The 20,993-nt window shown below is 40.3% G+C and overlaps 1 protein-coding gene across 1 annotated transcript in view; it reads right to left on the bottom strand.

Annotated features, from left to right (window-relative positions):
* MYO1E (myosin IE) overlaps positions 1-20,993 on the bottom strand; it is a 192,031-nt gene that overhangs the window by 53,167 nt on the left and 117,871 nt on the right. The window contains exons 7-16 of the mRNA XM_011363475.2: positions 19,045-19,176; positions 16,150-16,284; positions 14,575-14,707; positions 9,100-9,296; positions 5,953-6,033; positions 5,576-5,662; positions 3,235-3,321; positions 2,080-2,247; positions 911-996; positions 319-322 (exon numbers count right to left, since the gene is read on the bottom strand). Coding sequence (XP_011361777.1) covers positions 319-322; positions 911-996; positions 2,080-2,247; positions 3,235-3,321; positions 5,576-5,662; positions 5,953-6,033; positions 9,100-9,296; positions 14,575-14,707; positions 16,150-16,284; positions 19,045-19,176 — 1,110 coding nt within the window. The remainder of the gene's footprint in view (positions 1-318; positions 323-910; positions 997-2,079; positions 2,248-3,234; positions 3,322-5,575; positions 5,663-5,952; positions 6,034-9,099; positions 9,297-14,574; positions 14,708-16,149; positions 16,285-19,044; positions 19,177-20,993) is intronic.

The raw sequence follows: 20,993 nt of genomic DNA, 5'->3' as shown, positions 1-20,993 counted from the left end.
CTAACTGAATCAAGTGATCCGTGTAAATGAACAATCAGAGACTCAAATTCAATTTCTCCTAAATGGCTCTTGGTCATCTTGAATTTTCTAGAAATTCTCCCCAGCAATCTACTTTTAACCTGACCAGACACAATTATAGATTTCTGCAGCAAATGTGTTTAATAAACAACAGATTATGTCTATAGGACAGGCGTTCGCATGGTATCAACAACTCTCAAACCTGGCAATAATTTCAATAACTAAAAAAAAACCCCAAACTCTGAATGCATGCCTGTATCTGACTGGTGTAAAACCCACAAGCCAGGGCTTGTGACTTACCTGACTTTTTAGGAGAGGAACAAATAGATTTTATGTGTTTTCAAATGAAAAGAAATTCAGAATCTCCAAAGTGGGAGGCGTGAGTGCAAGGAGGTGCAGGCATGAGGAGATGAGAGCTGGGGAGGGGTGAAGGTTAGGAGGAGGGGGAAGAGAGTTAAAGGAAGGGGAACAACTTCTGAACAGAGCCTGAAAAGGATACTCAGTTTTGCTTTCATCGTAGTTAGGCCTGTCTTAGAGAATTATCAGACTCATTGCTGTTGATTAAGGAAGTTAACTTTGATATTATGACAGTTTAAGTAACAGAGCCTAAAAGAACTGCTATTACTTGGAAGTAGCTCTAAACACTGAAAAAACCAGAAGACTGAGCAATACAGTATTGTACTTGCCTGGCATGTATAGACTTGATTATGTAAATCGCATCTCATTTCCACTACCCAGGAGCTATTTTGAGAAATCAAACTGTCCACTGATAACCCAGACCCAACAGCTCAAAGGAATGAAATGCTGACCACTCAAATGCCGCAAATTTGTTTTAATATTGAAAATTTGACCAAAACTACATCCCACATTGGATAAGGTGAGACACACTTACAGTTCACTGCTCTGCATAAGCTCGATCAGATCCATAAAAAGCACATCACGGTTCCTTTCACAAAAGCCATCCATGTCATAGGATACCTGGCCAAGAATGGAAAGGAATGTAATGCTATCCTGTAAGTATTTCATTGAACAAAAAAATCCAAGTTGGCATGGCTAATCTTACCAGAATGTGCGTATTTCCAGATTTCGTCATGAACTGTCGCACAAAGACTGTGCATGTTTTACCTAACTTGGTTAGCTAACTGAGTTAGCGATGGCCTGTGGATACGGATGAATGCTATCTGGCTGCCTACATGGCCCAGGTGATCTATGTCTCCAGCTCTCATGATCACATAATTTCTTCTTCAATGGGTCCATGGGAGTGTCTAAGTAATAAACTTAATTCTTTCTCTAAATTTTAGCTATGACAGAATAAAATTTTAAAAACTCCTTATGCTCATTAATCCATTGCAATGGGCCATGATATCCCAGGCTTTGCAATTTCTCCTACGAATGGTGTCAGAGATGGATCAACTCAGCCCAAAACTCATGCTCAGGAACTCTGGTTAACAAAAGATGTGTTGGAATGAAAAGTGAGACCAGTGGGTTTCCACAGGACTAGGAAGTCCCTAAATACCATGACCTCAATTTACTTATCTTTGTATCACCAGCACCCATACAAAGCTGGCCTACTACCTAGTAGGCACTCAATAATCATGCATTTTATAGGAACAAACACCAAAAGTGAGCCTTTGGAACTTATTTATATTCCCAGTGGGCACGGGCAGGTAAGGAATGCAGGCTTGTGACTATAGACAGTGGCAAGACAAAAATCCATTCCTTCAGAAGTTTGATATAGGTACCAGGGTGATTCATGATTTAAAAATACGCAGTAATGTATACTGTCTTTTGTATCGCCTTCCCATATACTTCATAGATCCTATGTTGTTGAATGAATGAATCAATGTCGAGTGAATAATAATGACACAGAGAAGAAAAACTCACTTAATATAAATATAAACGCACAAGCAAAGAAGACACCAGTGAGGCAGATGAAACTACATGGATACTGTTTTCAGTTGCCTCATGAGAAAACAGGTGATAGTCCCAAAGACTTAAAACAAAAAGACACGGAAAAGGATAACTTCCCCTTTCCTGTTGACCCATGATCTCTGGCCATACCTTCCCAGCGTAATGGTGAATAATGAAGCCTTGGTTCCAGCTGTTGAAGTGCTCATGATTCCCGATCTGCATCTGGAGTTTCTGCAGCAGTGTCTGATCTGCTCCCTCACCCACTGCGTGCATAGTGGCACACACGTCATCCAGGATGCTCATGATCCCAGGAGGGTTCTGATGGAACCAATAAGCCAAAGCCCCAATCAGTGACTACTCTAAAACATACAATGCTTATCAGATCTTTTGTTAAGCAAGAAAACAGCTCCCTAGACTCAAGATACTTTCTTGAAAGTCACTCTTTCCCTTCGAGCAAGAATGCCATTAATAATCCCAAATGGGAGTCAGCACTTAAATCTAAAGATGGAGGAAAGTCCATTTTCCAAAAAAGCATTTCACTCCCCAAAGTTCTATTCAAACTCTCACAGAGATCATAATCTGCTCGATCCTATTTGTACTAAGTTGATTTAAACCCCCCCGCAAAAATAAAAACATTTTCCTTTGACTCTAACTCATTCTTTCATGTCCTATTACCCCTAGAAGCACAGTTTGCACAATTACACAGTGTACCCATTCTAACACGTATTACTTTTTTTCCCAGACAGCACTATTTGATAAACAATCCCCGTGTTTTACATTGTCTTCTTATTTACTATTTTAATGGCTATATTTCCCTGCTCCGATATGCTGTAATTAACAACTGATTTGTCTATAGATGTTTTCACTGTTTCCCGCTTTTATAAAACAAAACAAAACAGTGCTGTAGAAGAGATCACTGTCTACATCCTTTTTGTTTTCTTTTGAATAATTTCTAGGGCTAAAGTCCTAGAAGTTGTGTGAATGGTCTAGAAGGCAAGAAAATTTTCATGTGTCTTCATACACTCTGCTATCAACATAAATGATAGTTGTCATCTCTTAGAATTCAGCAACAACCTCTACTTGTAAATTGACATTTTACTTGAATACATATTTGTATTTACAAGAAAAAGACTCTATTGTTCTATTTTCTCGCACATGTATATACACACAAAATTCAAAATTCATGTAATTGCTAAAATTCTCTGCAAATCAGTCGTCACTTTGCTTATTCTAAAACAATGACACAGAAGAACAACTCAATGTAAACCTGTGAGCAGTGAAGAGACACATCAGACTGATACTTACAACTTTGTTCTCTATGAGATCGCATACGATTTTGTTATTAAAGTACTCAATGGGTGTCCATCTTATTCCCTCTTGAACATATTCTTCCTGTAGAGAGCAAAACTCACATTATTACCCGGTGAAGACTAGTTAAACTCTGCACACATGGATAGCAAAGGCACATGAATCACCATGAAAGAAAAACTTGAACTTTAATTTTTTTTTTCCTTAAGAGGGATAGAAAAAGAACATTTCATTGCTTGATAATGGAACTTTACATTCAGTTTGAACCATATTAAATTGTTATCATACAATCATTTTGACATGCAAAAGTGGCGATTTAATATGACTTAACCGTAGGTCAACTTCACAATAATCTCTTTGAATTTAACATAGGATAGTAATACAGACTAGCCCTAGGCACTTAAGGGGAAGATCCCTCTAAGGTTAGTTGTTCATCTAACTTTATGAATGCCACAACACTCTCCCGGTTTTCCTCTTTCCTCCTCAGATCTTTACATGATGAAGAGTCTCAGGGCTCAATCTTCCAGCCTTCGCATTTTCTCAACCCTCCTTCTCTGGACGATTTCAATCTCATGGCTTTAAATAGCACCTATAGGCTAATGATGCCTAAATTAATTTCTCTAGTCTAGACCTCCCTGTTGAGTTCCAGACTCATCTATATTTCACATTTTGGGATCTCCACTTGGCTGTATAGCAGGGTTCTCTAATGTACCTAGTTCGGCAGAGTTCTGATTCTACATCCCCACACCGTCACTAACCAACTGCTCTCCTAATCTTACTCTTCAGTAAAAAGTCTCATCATTGGCCTCATTCTTCATGCTACATAGATATGAATCATCCTTGATTCCTCTTTCCTTCTTAACTTATTGCTACTTATTTTGAGTAAGTCATGTTCACTCAGTCTCCAAAACATACACGAATGTGACCACCTCTCCTGTGTCGCAACCTCTGCCGGTACCATCATTGTCCTCGCGCCTACCGCTTCTTGCCCAGTCTCCCGCAGTAGTCTCCTAACTGGTTTTTAAACTTCCATTCCTGCTTGCTTTCCTGATTTCACCCCACTCTTAAGTCTATAGAGCCAGAGGGATCTTTTTAAAAACACAAAACACAAATCAGACTATGTTACTCTCTGCTCAAAATGCCCCAATGGTTTCCCATCATACTTACTATAAAAACTGAAGTTTCTGCCATGTCCTACAAAATTCCTATATGATCTAGCCTCCGCCTACTTCTTCCCGTCTCAGTCCCTCCCACGCTTTCCCCTGGGTGTTTTACTCTAGCTACTCTGAGGTGGTGGAAGGTTAGAAGTCCAGGGCAGAAGTTTATGTGAAAACCCCACTGGGCATTGGGGTTCCTAAGCAGAGGCATGAACATCTCAGTGATTAAATGTCCCTGAAATAGTCTTTCATGTGTGGAGTGGGTTGAATGTGTCCCCTAAGATTTCATGTCCACCTAGGACCTCAAATTATGAGGTTTGGAAATAGGATCTTTATAGATATAATTAGCTAAGGATTTCACAAATGAAATCATCCTGGATTTAAGGTGATCCTCAATCAAAGCACTGGTGTCTTTACAAGAGAAAAAAGAGGGAGATTTGGACACACTGTCATGTGAAGACAGAGGCAGAGACTGAAGTTATATTGCTGCAAAACGAGGAACGTCAGAAGCTGAAGAGGCAAGGAGAGCATCTCCACTAGAGCCCTGAAAGAAACATGACCCTAGTGACACTTGGATTAAGGTCTCTGGCCTCCTGAATTATGAGAGAAGAAATTTCTGTTGTGTTAAGCCACCCAGTTTGTGGTACTTTGTTATAGAGACCCTAAAATCGAAAAACAATATGGCATCCAGAACAGAAGGGAACCTGCACCGGAAATGATTTTCAGAAGAAGCTATAAGCAAGACATGTGACCTCAAGTCAAAATTAACATATCAGCTTTGTTAAAGACACATTTATTTCTAGGGTAGATTGGGAGTAAAGCTAATCTGAGAAAGTCAAATTTTTCCTCTGGAACACAGTATATGCCATAGACAATTGGGATTGGAACTAAGTTTCCATTTTCCACTTGGCCAATGAGTCAGAGAGTAGTAAAAGCAGCCAGTCCTAAGTCCAACTTCACAGTATCATTTGCTTCAAGGAGAAAGAAAATGTAGCAGATGGCGTTTATGTTTCACAGACTAAAATGTCACAATGGCATATGGTTTTTCTGCCTGATTCCATTAAGTACACTTCCTAAGACAAGACTAAAATTTGAATCTATTATCGAAAGAGAGAAGTCAATACCCATTAAAACAAAACAAGTTAGAAGTAGAACAAGATGGAGGAAGAAGGACCGCTTACCTGTTCTGCCTTTAAGGTCAGTTCAATAAAAATTTGCTGTAATTTTTCATTAACAAAATTGATACAAAACTGTTCGAAGCCATTTTTCTGAAAAAAAAAAAAAAGTTACTTGCATTAATTGTTTATGCAAAATCATTTTGAAGTCATTTTTTGAGCGATTTACTGAGATGTTTCAATGTGGAAAGCCTTAACAGAAAAGTTGGAGGCTTCAGTAGAAAGCTGCATAGTTTATATTCAGGAGAAACTAATTTGGTACATGAAAACCTCACAAGGGCAAAAACTGGGCTGTGGTGGGTTTTTCACTGCCTAGAACTATTTCTTCAAGCCAGATGAAATGTATCACTCTCCCAGTCCCCAAATATTCAAACTCGTCCTACCTGGAATATTTCAAAGCCGTAGATGTCCAGGACGCCAATGTTGTATTCTTCATGGTCCTTCTCCATCGCTTTGTTGATGGACTAGGAGAAAGTAACCAGCATGGTAATTAACTCCTTTTCTTTCATATTAAAAGTGGGCATGCATGGGGAAAAGGGAAGCAAGTAGGCACTCAGCAACTACTACTGCCTGCTGGAAACAGGACAACAGGAAGATAGGCGACTTGTAGCTTCAAAAAAGTCTCAGTTCGATGTCGAATACTTTGGGAAACCACTAAGATCCCAAAAAACTACTACGGTAGGAAAAAAATAATGTTTGCTTAATGATGAAAACCGTTAAATTCGGAGAGAGCCAGTTTTTCTAAGGAAGCCTTAGGAATCAGAAGAAAATGTCATCTTGGATGATTGAAGTAAAAGCTATTTCATATAAAGAATCCCATTCAGTAGTCATTTAATGATCACCTAGTACGATGTGCCAGGGATGTCAAGGAGAAGACAATCCTGTTCCAAGGAGCTTATAGAGAGAGTGAGCCAACTGTGGATAATAATACCACTAATTACTATTAAAGCGATTATAATAAACACGGCTTACGCATATTTAACATTCACCTGTGCCAGGCTTTGCTAAGTGCCCTCCACGTGTTGCTTCATTTAATTCTCACTACAATTCTCGTAACGACAGTGGCAACATTATAATTCCTAAGATCTCAGTGGGTGAGAGGGAGGGCCTAGGATTAAATTTTGGTAGCATGATGCCTAAATCTGTGTTCTTGATCACTGAGAAGAGATGTGCAATGGCATAGACTTAATGACAGGAGGGTACGTGTAGGTTAGAGGGGGTTAGTGAGGGCTGTAGGAGAGGGGAGAATATGGGAGAAAAGTTCCTGGAGGTGGTAAATACCTGGATGAATCTTAAAGTACCAGAGTTGTTTTCCAGGCAAAAAAATAATGACAGATCATCTTTTGCGAGTTAATGGGTAATGATATTCAGCACTTAGCTCAGTGCCTGGCACACAGTCAATGCTCAATAAATGCAAGCTCTAATTAGTATCACTTACCTGGCATATCTATTCCCCCTTTACCATACAAAAAACCGAGGGAAGACAGAAAGGAAATAAGGTAGGAAATCCAGGGTTGGAAGGTATACTGAACAAAGAGATAGGAAATGTGGGTTTTAGTCCCAGTTCTGCTTGACCCTCTGGCTCAATAGCTTCGGGCAAAACCAGCCATACTCTGGCCTAAGATTCCGTTGTCGGTGAAATGAGGGCTCTGGACAAGTTAAAAGCATGGCTAATGTTTAGTATGACTTTGACCTTCCCAAGCAATCTAACCCTTAAAATAGCCATAAGAAGTACACAGAATAATTACCCTGTGCTGCCCTGCCTTACCCAACCCTAACCACACCTAGTATTTTTTAAGCCTTATAAATGCTGCTATTCAGGTTAAACACAGACTTTCGGGATCTAATGGCCATGCTGTTGCCCTTAACTAGGGTTTCCCTAGGGTTCTTTCTGGTATGATTATATAAAAGGCAGAGAAGTAGAATAGCTGTAGCACTCTCAGATTACCTGGGCTTACTTCCTAGATCTATGAATTAATAGTGGTATGACCTTGGTAAGTTCCTTAACCTCTTTGTGCCTCATTAGCTCACCTGTAAAACAGATAATGATACCTAAGTCATAGGGTTGTTGTAAGAATTAAATGAGTTATTTTTTCCTAAAATACTTAGAACAGTGTCTGGTACATAGTAAGTGCTATATAAGTGTTTGCTATTATTACTCTCCCATTCAGAGGCTGCACTGATTAACATAGACTGTCACTGGCAGTTCTACACTACTGAAAGACTAATTTTCTGGATCTATATGTGGTATACATATATAAATATGTATATATATGCATATTTCTATATATATGATTATCCCACCATAAAAAAATCTGTGGTAGTTTTAAAATACAGTCATCCTTTGATATCCTTGGGGGATTGGTTCCAGGAGCCCCTGAGGATACCAGAATCCGCAAATGCTCAAGTCCCTTATACAAAATGGTGTAGTTTCTGCATATAACCTACGCACATCCTCTCATATACTTTAAATCATCGCGAGATTACTTATAATACCTAATACAATGTAAATACTATTAAATAGATGTTATACTGTGTTGTTTAGGGAATAATGAAAAGGAAAAAATGTCTGTACATGCTCAGTACAGTAGTGACCACTGTAGGCCAAATTACACGGTATACGTCAGCAACGACTTAATATTTATTATTTTTTTTTGAATAATTTCATCCGCGGTTGAATTCATAGATGTGAAACCTATGGATATGGAGCGTCAACTGTGCAAAAAGTCTTTGACACTCCTCCCTTCAGAAGGTGGAGCCTATTTCTCTCCCCTTAAGTGTGGGCTGTACTTAGTGACTTGTTACTAATGAGTAGAATATGGCAGAGTGGCAATATCTGAGTCCAAGATGAGGACATTAAAAACTTTGTGACTTCTGCTTTGCTCTCTCTCTTAGATCACTCACTGTGGGGGGAACCAACTGCCGTGATGTGAGGATATTCAAGCAGCTCAAAAGTAAGGACTGTGTAGCAAGGAACTGAAGTGTCCTGCCAACATCCATGTGTGTCATCTTGGAACCAGATCCTCCAACTAACTCTAATCAAGCCTTGGGATGACTGCAGCTCTAATCAGCATCTTGACAGCAGTCTCATCCCTGAATCAGAACCACCAAGCTAAGTCACTTCCAACTATCTGACCCACAGAAACTGAGAGAATCAATGTTTTGTTGTTTAAGCCACTAAGTTTTGGACTAATTTGCAACACAGTAATAGATGACAGACACGACATGTCTAAATCTTTAGAATCAAAAGTCAAGAAAGGTTCATGACCATGGGTCTCCTCTTTTCCTGGTCTTCAATTCTACCTTTACGAAATATTTTGTCCACAAGAAGCTGTTATCATACTAGTGTCTCAGTGGGCCATTCTAGAAGTAAAAGCGGAATTCAATGATCCCCAGATAAGATGGTAAAAGTGGAGGAGTAAGGTAATGGTTATAAGGAATGAGCCAAAACATGAACACAAAACCCTTACTAGTTTGATTTTTTAAAGCTACGAATGAAGCATCACCAATATCACCCTGTGTTTACTTACATCTACCAAGAAATCAAAGACCCGGGCGTGCAGGGCCTTGGCGAGCGCATCCCTCGTGTAACAGGCCTGCTCCACGTTGAGGGTAACATGGATGGACTCCGACTTGCCTCCCCACTTGCTATCCATCTGCCGGCTCGTCAGCTTTTCTTTCAACCGGTCCTGGTTTATCCCCAAGAGATAGGCAGGAAAAGCCAAAACTATAGAAAACAAAATAAAACATGATTGTCTTTCAGAATTAACAGTCTATCTCACAAACATGTGAAGGCACTTGTGTGTGTGCCTTCACACACCCACACACCCACACGCACACCCACACACACACGACACCATCTTTAGCTTCTAAGAATTTTCACTCTAAATTGAAGACTGGCATATAGTAAGTTCTATACAAGTGTTTGCTATTATTTGCTTTATTATATCAGCAATCTCACACACATTCATCCACTTTGTTTTTCCCAATTGTTCTATTACATGAGTCAATTCCTATGATGACTGAGAGTTTCAATAATACAAATCAGAGACCCAAGAAGGGTGGCAAGCCAATCCCCTCTACTGAGATCACTGCTGAATGCCTAAAATGGATATCTCTCTAAGCTTGCAGCAATACAGCAGGAAGGAACTAAATCAAGAAACATTTCTTTGGCTCCAAATATTGTTTTCTTCCTTTTTGGTACAGTGTTTTCATAGCATCATTCCCAAAGAGTTTTTGAAGCACCTGATACCATCACACTAATAATTAAAACCAATCATATATTTTTTTAATGGTTTTATCTGTAGGGTTATTAGAGAGAAAGAGGACAAGACACAAAATAATTAAGATATCTTGAAGAAAATCTAGAGATGGTACAAGTGTTTACCAAATAAAGAAGCCTACTAAAACCTAAACATGTGACAAAGATAGATAATAAAGTCCTGGAGGAATTTAGAACAGGAAGATACTACTACTTGCTGGTAGTGGAGGAAGATGTGGGATTTGGGTGGGGCCTAAAGGAATGAATAGGATTTGTATAGACGCAGAAGAGAAAGAAGGGCAGAGGGGAATGGAATGTGCAAAGGTGAGGAGGCAGGACTATAGGAGACACGGTCAAGGCACAGCGACTAGACCAGCACTGGCTACAGCTGAAAGTTAAGGTAGATGATTAAAAGGCTAGAATGAATTCTGATGGTGGAGGTCACTGAGCGATATAAGATATTCGAGCTGGAGTTAAATGGGCCTGGATGGCTTCTGGAGAGGGGTGTTGACGGATTTCTCTAGGCATGGTGTATGGAATGAAACGGAGGGCATCTGTGTTTTTCACGTCACGGCACACCCATCTCATTCTAAAGACATGTAGTGGCGTAGTTTGTGGGTTTTGGATAGACAAGCTGAGCTTCGGGTGACTTAACAACTTGTTTCAGGCTGTGAAACGCTCCAAGAGGAGGGCTAGTGATATAAATGGGACTTTTTCTAGTCAAAACACTCTAATGTGAGTAAGTGACACCGCTCTGGGGCATGAAAGAATGTTCAGATTTTTTCCGATATTAAGGGAAGATTATTATGGACACAAATCAAAATTCGAAATTGGGATATGAGTCTTCTTTTTCCGCATAAAGCTTTACCAAAATTATCTGATAAAAGGATTTTGTTAAAGACCTTATGATAAAGCTCAAAAATCACAAGGCTCTCAATAAAGGATAATCTTTTAGAATTTCACAGATGGTGTTAGAATGAACAGGCTGACATTTTTCACATACCTTCCAATGAGATTAAGTCAGTGAATGCATTCTGAAACAGTGTAATGCCAGAACAAGGTATATATTATCTACATGGGTGTTCCACAAAAATGCTCGGAATAGTAGAGGGTTTCCTTTTTACAAAGGCCACGTAAACAAGATCGAATGCACTAATTTGCCAATGGCCATTTTCTTTAGTTTCGTTTTAAAGTTATTGCATATGGTCAGGAAACTGGATGTGCCTTCCGCTAAACAGAAACTTAACTTTGCACAGAGCAAAGACATAAGACGCCCATTAATCAGACTGGACACATTAAGGCTGTTGTGAGAATCAAGAGAAATTTACCGAAGCGTCTGACATATAAGAGGTTCACGAAGGGGAAGCTATAATGTTGGTTATTATCACAATCACCAGGCAGACAGTCGGGACATGCCTATCTCACTTGATACAGTGGATTATCATCATCAGTGCCCCTCATTCACCAGGGCCCCTCACTGTTCATGGCAATTACACAGTGGATAGTTCGATACAACAAATAATTAGCCCCAATTTGTCTGTTTCATAAATAAGGGCTTCTCCCAATCCGCTAACCATGCTAAAATAGGAACACAGTTCAGGTTCAAATATTTGGTGAAAATGTTTATGCCATTATCTTTATGACCAAACGGGCTAAGTCCTTCGGTTCTTGAGACAACAGGCAGACCAGACTGAAAAAGAAACATGCTGTACTTCCGCGTCTCGCACCTCTTCTACAGAAGAGAGGGAACAAGTGAGGGACCACAGGTGCTTGAAAAACAAGGCACGGGATTTGGCCAAGAATCAGAGCACAGGTTTAGAGAAACGGCTAAGACGTCTAGAAAGGAAAACCAGTACTTGTTTGAAAAAAATTCATGCCTTGTTTCTTAAGCATAAGCTTTTATGGCCTTGTATTTTTTTCAGTGGCTGCCCTGAAATTACAGGGCTGCTCATATTGACTTCCTTTAGGCTGTGAATTTCCATGAGGGTGTGTGCGAGTGTGGCTGGATCAGAGCAGCAGTATGGAGGCCTGGAGACTGTGGGGAGGGAGTGGGAGGAGCAGGCATCGATTAATTAAAAAATGCTGATGTAACTCTGGTATAGTTAATCTGAGTTATGTAGAACAAAAAAGAACCTGCTAGAAAGTAATGTTTCAGCACATTTTGAGAACGAAGATAGATTTCTGTTACTGCATTCAAGAGAAAAGCGAAGTTGGGTTTAATTATTTTCTTATACATTTGAAGTGTAGAGAAGATAGAAAAACCAAAAAGATGTAGCAAAACAAGATTCCATTTTACAAATTTAAAACAAATGGCAAATGAATGTGGTTTACCTGTCTTTGGTGTTCCGGTTCTGTGCTTTCTAACCCATTAACAGTGGGGCAAAGGAGGGGCCTTGTCACTTGGACTCCTCATTGTTATTTTGTAGTATTTTTTTTTTTCTTCAACAAAATTCTTATGTTAATTTGTATTTAATATCTTTTAAACAAGACTTCTTTCCAAAACACTACCTTACTGTATTGCTAATGACAGGTACACATGTGCCCAAGTTGAGGTTTGTTTGACTTCTCAGCAATGTAAAGATTGGACTCATGAAATTCTATAGCTCCATTAGTCTAAGGTCAGGTAACAACAAAATTTGTTGTTATTAGTAGCTATTTGCTTCAGTATGCCAGTTGTGATGCAAATCTTATCATTTTTTTTTTCTATATAGCTAGAGAAATTTTGCCTTTTTCCATTATACAAATATGGGCTAGCACCTACCTCTACAAATTGATTCCACAGATACACTCAGATGTGAGAAAGACAACACAAACCAGGTTATTCAATTTAGTAGTGTTCATTCAGTACTGTAATAGCAGAAGATCCAAATCATCTTAATGCCCACCAACAGATGACTAGTTCAATAAATTAAAATATAGCTAAATAATGGAATGCTATGCAGCTATAGAAAAGATGAAGTTCCCTAATGAGTCGATAAAGAATAATCTTCAAGATATCAGGTTAAGTAAAAAAGCAACTGTAGAGTATGTTATATGCTCCCATTAATGCAAAAAAATGAGAAAAAAAAAAAGAGTGGATGTGTGTAGTTGCTCTGGAACACATATCCCCCCAAAAGAATACAAGAGACTTTGTTTCCACTTTTGTTCCCTCTGGGAAGGGAAAGGAGTTGACTAGCAAAGGGTAGATGGGAGAACTCTGACAGGGTGCCCATCTGAACCTTGTTAAGGTAGTACCAACTGAATAGAAAACAAACTACTAGAAAGAAGACACATTTCTTCATTAGGCCTCTTTGATTTCAAGCACAGTCTTTCCTGATCTCCATCACTCCACCAGGGAATTTCGCAGGCAGTTGCCAATTCTGAGCCTTACCCAGTTGACCAAGAAGGCTACTTCCTCCGGACATAAATGTGCAATGAACCACTTCTTGGCTCAAGTATATGGGGAAATGCTTGCTGCGTCAGAATCGTGACTTTGTTCTCCAGCACAAAGAGGCAATAAAGGATTGTATTATCGAAAAGGGCAAGAGAAATCCAGCCTACTTCCATAGAAAATACTAAGAAACCCAAACAGTCAATGTTAAGAGGTCAAGTGTTAATGACCTTCCCAGGCACGCAGGTGCATTTGTTAAAGGTTAAGGGTAAAGTGTACAGTCTAGAAACATAGACATCATCATTATTGTTAGATTGTATTTCTAGACTCTATGGGTCCCCTGTATATTTACCGTTTTCCACCCCACTCCTTTCCCTGGTAAACATAATTTATCTTGCTCTTTATCAGACAGACATCAGAAGTTAGCAGAACTTCCCTCTTTTATCACAAAAGAAAACAAAAATATAAAAAAGAACCTTATTTGGAATGGAAATAGCCTCACTGCATTGTCAGCAATGAGTGGGATACTATTTATTACCAAGCATCTAAATTTATCATTCTTGAAGAATGCTGAGAAAGGAAGAAATGTCTTCCTGGGTGGTTAAAGGATGTGTGGGTTCTGAAAGCAGAGTCATCTGATGCCTAAAAGGCTAGAGTCACACACCATGGCGATTATTGTAGATTGTACCACACATAACCAATAATGTCTCCAAAGGAAGAACTTGATTTCTTCTCAAAGAGTAAAAATGATCATTCAGGTCCTCAGGCTCTGATTACTACAGATGTAATCATTAAAGGTGATCCTTAGCAATATCGATATAGTAGTCAATGTCCTTTTTTCTTCTGTTTTCAGAAATCCAATCTAATAACCCAACCCGCAGGACAAATTGAATCTGTGAGCTTTCTGTATTTACACATATCCTATCACCTGTTCTCCAGGACCTTTAGATGAACGTAGACCCTGAAGATCAGTTACAGAAAAGATTTTTATGAGGAGACAAATCTTTTGAGTTATTTAGTTATTATGCTAATCTGCATTGAAGTACACCCTTATTTTTAAATCTAGATGTGAAATTCTTCCAAACTTCCCCAAGGTTAATGATAAACTGAAACAAATTCATCAACAGTCTATGTATGTGACTCTGGTATAGTTAATGTGGGACGTGGGACGTAGTGAGGAGAGGGGCAGATGCATAGATGAGGCCTGGACTCTCACAGGCCCCTTTGTTCTGCCATAGCAGGGTGCCTAAGACTCTCATCTCTTTCCCCGAAACCCTGGTTGAGACCTAAGGAAAGGAAAGTGGTGAGTTACTCCTGATGGAGCCAAACAACTGTTTCCCCCCCGTTCCACCACCCAGGGCCAAAGCTACTGACACTCTTCACTCTCCACGGCCGCATAATTGCCAACTTCTTTGAAGCTGATATTTCCCAGGTGGAGAACACCTGCCACTATCTGCAGCACCAGCGTCTGCTCCTCTGCGAAGATCCCAATCACATTCATCGCATGCTGGAAGAGAAAAGAGAAACCACTCATACAAGCTGGTCACCCGCTTTAAATGCAGTAAAGAAGCTTAAGCTTAGATCGAGTTGTGCAGTTCTGTAAGGCTTAGCTTGTGATGGCAGCTGAAAGTTTCTGTCGGACATTGTCACTGGCTAATGCGCTCTCACACATTCTTCTAAAGTCTCAAAACTGTGCTGGAAAGACAGTTCTGTCCTTAAATAAAGCATGCAGTCCTCTAGGAATAAGGGCAAGAGAGCTCCAGGAGGAAAGATACTCAGAAAGAGCAGCAGCTGTACACAAAGTCAACAAGTCTGTCCTGGTCCCTTGGTGTGCTCTTGGTGCCACCCCTCTCCCTCCAAGGGTGATGCCGCCTGTGTCCAGCTACCTCAAATAGATTTGGAGGTCTTTCCCTTCATCGGGAGGACCGATAATAGCTTGCATTTGCGAAAAGATCTTACTAAAAATCTCCAAGAAATCAAATAAAAGCATCATTAGAAAAGTCCTGTTTCTGAGGTCCATTAGATTCAATAAAAGTAGCTGAAAGGCTTGAGTCTTTGATATCTGTATCCTAAGAAAATACTGTACTCTAAGACCAATGCAGGCTCCTTATCTGCATTGTTTCACCCAACTCTTTGGAGCCATGCGGGCTCGTGATGCCCTTTTTTTCCTGGCACCCAGGACACGGTCTATCTGAACTTCCCGCCCCTTTCAAGAACAAATGTCAGCTTCCTTCAAACTGTACCTCCAAATGCCCAACCAGGGTCTCCCACCTGGTTCTGGATCTAGGCTAAGGATGTGCCTGACCGGTAGCTGACTCAAAGGGCAGTGGTGATGCATTTCTTTGAGGCTATATGGCTTAGCAGCCTACCTCCAGGAAGTTCTTGATTGATCTATTGTTTCCCTGAGGATGGGACCCCTTAGTAGTCAACCCGAGTTCACGCATTATATTATAACACATACAATGTGAAGGGCATGGAGAGAGGACTGATCTCACTCTGACCTGTACAGTACACAGGAGAATAGGAAGTGGGTGGGAGAAAAGACTAAAGGTATTCTAACATTTCTAACTCTGATTTAGATCGTAAGAGCGCTCTTTGCTTTGCCTTTCTAAGGAAAGAGTTGAACAATCGTGTAAGTTGTCAGCAAAGCGGTATGGTAAATATATTACCCAGAATAGTTTTTACTTGTTAATCAGAGCTCCTGCAGGGGGATAATGATGAATTCACTTTTTTCTTAAACCCACCTCAAACCATTAAGTGGTCCTCAGGCAACTGGTCAGGCGACTATTTAAGGGTGCTTCAACATGTTTTAGGAAATGGAGTGCTTACAGAAGAAGGAGGTGGAAATTATATGCAGCTCTTGGCTTTGCTAACCTTCACTGCTCTTTCTGCCAGAGGCAATACCCTGTCTGGAGAGCAGATCCTGCCGGGCCCTGTGCCAGCACTTACCAGAGTTTCCTGAAATTCTCGCTTGTCATCAATGTCATCCACCTTGTAGGACCCAGAGAGGCTCAGGTAGTAATAATAGTCCATGCTGGTGATGCCGAGGCTGTGCTTCTGCTCTGCAGAGGCGCCCTCAATGAGCTGGAGCAAGAGAAAGCAGGGTTTGTGTGACGTGACCCTCAAACTACTCAAAGGACCTCATAGACGCTGCTGACACCCCTCCCCGCTCCCCAAGCACAGGCAACGTGACTTTCTATCCCTGCGTTCTATAACGATTGGTGGTCCTCATGTCCAAAATATGAAGGGGCTTCAGAATTTCTGTTCTAATTACAGTAGCCCCAAGTCATCTCTGCAAGTTCTGGTTGTTAACTCTGATCAGATCTACTAGAGCCGAACAGTTTCCCTTGTCCAGTAAAGGGAAAGGCGTACTTCAGTGGTGAAATCCCTCGGGAGGGTGGAAAGCAAGCCAGATTATAATCACTTCATTCCTGCTGACTTGCTTATGGCTTTTTAAAGTGCAGCTGGCCCCTCGGAGCATCTCACTACAGAGTGCATATAAAAACCGCCTCAGGTCTCACACTCTGGCATTCTGAAACCTCCTAATATTATAATTGACCGCCCCTGGCTTTTTGTTCCATCTCTAATATTTGCCTAAAGTCTGAGCAAGATTATCTTAAAGGGCTTCCACCATTGGTGTGCTGCAAAATGGTTAACAATGAACTCTGGGAGAGAAAATGGATTTACAGCGTTTACTGATTTTCATGGTGTTAATACTCCTACCCTGATCGATTGCAAACTACCAAGAAAACGTCACTGAAGCAAGAGATGGGAAGTGATGCATACAGCCCAGGCAAGCCAGCTCTACCACACTGCTGGATCCAATCCAACATGATTTAGGAAGTAGCGGCAGCTCCCATCCACACTTCTCCATTGTGGTCGGCTTTCTCGTGTCATCTCAGCTCCACATCCCCCAAACAGGGAACCTCATCTCCATTATTGAGAAGCTCTAGGTCATCCCATGACATCAAGATCCCTTAGTTTTCTTCCTGGTCTCTTCCAAATCTTTTTGTCCCACCCTCTTCCTATTTTTCCCGTTCCCTGTTTGTTTGTTCGTTTGGTCTGAGAAAGAACTTCCCTCCCCTCTTTCTCAGTCTTCTCACCCCCACATTGCAAAGCCCCTTCACGTGCATCTTTAACTACTCTCTTTTCCTAACTCTCTTCTATCTACAAACACATGGCGCTCTCTGCCTTCTTTAGAAGCTCTTCCTTGATTTAGTGAACTTTTCAAGCTGCAGAATCTACTTTCTCATCATGATATGACCACCTGCACTCTGGCTTCTCCCCTCACCATCTGGATGAAATGACTTTCATAGCTACTTTCCAGTGGCTAAATCCAACAACCCTTTCTGGGTCCCCAGACTCCTGCCCCACCCCTTACCCCCAAGAGCTCTGAGCATCTGATCTTGCCACTCATCCCCCTGAGCTTCCCCCTGGCTTTGGTGACACTGCAGGATCCTGGCTCTCCTGCCCTGACTAATGCCCTGGTTCCTCAATGCCTCCTCAATCGGCAGACAGCCCCCAGGTCCCCAGTCCTGTACAGACATGATTTTTCTCTCCATGCTCACTCCCACAGAGGTCTCATCTATGTCACAGCTTCGACTATTATTACTTTTATGTTAGAATCTTTAAATCCATCTTCTCCTAAACTCATCACTTCCGCAGCCCCTAGTCTGGTGGTTTCCAGAGGACATCTGGGGGTGGGGATGGGGAGATTTTGGGGTTGGTATCTGTTGAAAGGGGTCCTGGAAGCAATTATGAGCTTCTCTCTAGTACTCAGTCAATGATGTACTATCTGCGTGATACATAAAATTATTTTTCAATCATCTGTATTAATACAATTAAAAGCATTACTGAATTCACAAAAGCTCTTGGTCATTTATGTATTCTTTCGACTAACAGATACCAACCAGAAGAATTGTTTGCCATCATCTAACACACCGATGTAATTGAAAAGACTGAATGGGAGCTACCAAACACAGTTTAACTTCTTTCTAACCCAGTGACCTTCAAATCATAACAAAAAAATAAATAAAACAGAAATAGTTGCAGGCCTTTCTTCAAAGAAAATCTAATGTGGATCCATAATATAAGAAATATTAATATATAAACTCATACATAAATTGTTTATAATATCATTATTTTTTAAAATACTTAAAAACCTTTTTAAAAATAGTTGAGTCTCATGATTACTGAAGTCTGGAACCCAATTTAAAAGGATCCTATATCCTGTTCTAGCCCCAAACTCTCCATGGCTTCTGAGCGCCTAAAACTTTCTGACCTGGCATTAAAGATCTGCAGCCTATTTTGAGTCTTTCATCCAACAGTTAGCCTTCTGGAGATGTCTGCCCTTGCAAAGTGGTAGAGGCCTGGCTCTCATCTCCTCTGCTTTGTCCAGGCTACCTGCCCGGCCTGAGTAGTCTTCCCCTCCACATGATGTAATCCTCTACCTTCTTAATATCTCTTCTTACCATCCCGGCCAACTCTCCCTATGTGAATTTCTATTTGGCAAAGAATCAAACTTTTGTTTTGAAGTTATATCAACACTTGCTTGATTATTTAACTTTTGGGAAATGTTTGTCTTCTCACCCCAACTAGAACTTATTCTCTCTTGAACGTAGGGACGTTCTCACAATTCTTTTTGCACACTGACTTACACATACTATAGTTATAACTACTCCTTGGCTTGCCAGACTAGACTGTCTAAATCTGAGGGCTGAAAATAAATAAATAAATAAATAAATAAATAAATAAATAAATAAATAAATAAGTAAGTAAGTAAGTAAATAAATAAGTATGGAGAAGGACTAAGGTAGTAGTAAAGAAAAAAATATAAAGGAAAACCTGGTAAAATATGTGAAAACTCCTCTCTCCAGGGTTCCTCATCACCACCCTAGATTTTTCCAGAAGGAAGTTGGAGATCTTTCCACCATCTGGTTCCCCACCTGGACTGAACTGGATTTCAAAGTATTTTCCCTGCAAGAAAGTTAGAGATTTTTTTTGATGGTTAGTAAACAAAAAAATGATGTTCCAAACAGACTTTAAATACAGGATATAATTCAAGGAAATTCATTAATGACAGACACATTCTGAATTATTCCCAGTTCTGGTCTAGACTTCCTACTTTTTCCTATCAGATAATCACATAATTCTGTATTGAGAGAGAGAATCTATCATTCTAGCCTGACTAAATAAGGACATGTTATAGCCCTGGTCTTTTTTTTCCCCAGTAGGTTCTTCCTTGCTAAGCCGGAAGCTAAAAAGAATGGAATAGAAAATCACATAGACCCTTTGATCTAAGAAGAGCAGACTCTACCAGTCTCTTTTAGAGGAAGCGAAATTTCCCTTTGGAAGACTTATTTTATCGGCTTTGAGCAAAAGCAACCCTTATTATCTCTGGAGCATAAAACTCTTATATAAAATTAAAACAATGGATTATAAATAAAGTTTGTTCCAACTAATTGTGGGTGCTAGGATTTTTGTTACTATTGTTGTTAACAGTTCCTTTTAAATTACTGCTGATAGGGAACAAAGGAGAATAAAACCTTGGACTTCAGCTGGAAAAGGTGCCCAGATTGTTAAGTAAGTGACACTTTCCCCTCCAATTTGAATCTAGCTTCCCTCCAGTCTTCAGAAAGGTCTAGAGTGGTAAACTTGAAGGCAAAAATGAGAATGTAGGCATTAGGGATTGGTGTAGCCTAGGGTCAAACTGGGGAGCACGCCACGCTGAACTGCACTCACATGTAATATTTTTAAATGTGTATGTTAATGAATTCCACCCGTCTCGGGGCTGAATCCAGCCAGGCTGCAGTCTGTGACTAGAACCATAAACTCCTTAAAGACAAGTAAAATACATTGCATGTTTTTCCTGTTGCCTATAGCACCCAGAACCTGCTGTGGTCCTGTTAGGTTACTTGCCAATTCCAAGTATCAGAAAGGCTACCAAAGAAAGGCTACAGAAGAAAGACCTATTTGTCTTGATCTGATGACTCCTCCTCCTCTCAAAAATAAACCCCAAAACAAGTACTCAGAAGCACCAGACATAAAGAAGGACCACAAACCACTGCTATCCCGAATTACAGTGTTTCCTGAGAAAAGCTTGCTGAGCCGGATCCCCCGTGCTTCCTACTGTGGCCATCCTTCACCATGTTTTTCTTTTAGCATGTTCTGGAGAGAATAGTTCAGCGTCCGCCCATGTACCCACCCGCCACCATCAAGTGAGGGTGGGGATGAAACCAAACAGGACATTACATCCAGTTAGAGCAGATGTTGTAAAATGGTAAACTCCCAAGTCCTTCTAGACGGTTTGAAAACTCGGCCGCCTGTTAGAAAAGACCCGAGGAGCCTTAAAGAAATGTGGATGCCACTGCGGACAAGTAAATCAGAGTCTCCGGGCACTGGTGTCCAGACCTGAGCAGCTTTAAAAAGTCTGGGTGATTTTTATATGTGGTCAGGGTTGAGAACCACTGCTCTAATATGACAGAAATGTTCAACACACAATTCAAAATTGTTATATAAAAAAGTTAAAACCCCCAATGAGAGATCAAAAAGTATAGTTTTGTTGTAGAGCAGCCCGAGGATAAAGAAGAAACTGTCTAAGGAGAGGATGTTGCATTTTTATAATAAATATAAAAAGGAAGAAACTTCGACTCTTAGTGATATTTAATTCTTAAGTTGGGTTCTGGGTACAATGGTGTTCACTGTATTATTTTTAAATAGCGTTTGAAATGTTTTATCATATATTTCTTAAAACTTGAAAAGATGTATAAGTAGAAACATGAATTTTTATGATT

Source organism: Pteropus vampyrus, unplaced genomic scaffold, assembly GCF_000151845.1.
Source record: "Pteropus vampyrus isolate Shadow unplaced genomic scaffold, Pvam_2.0 Scaffold85, whole genome shotgun sequence".
Taxonomy (NCBI): Eukaryota; Metazoa; Chordata; class Mammalia; order Chiroptera; family Pteropodidae; genus Pteropus; species Pteropus vampyrus.
This window is presented reverse-complemented; position numbering and strand designations above follow the sequence as displayed.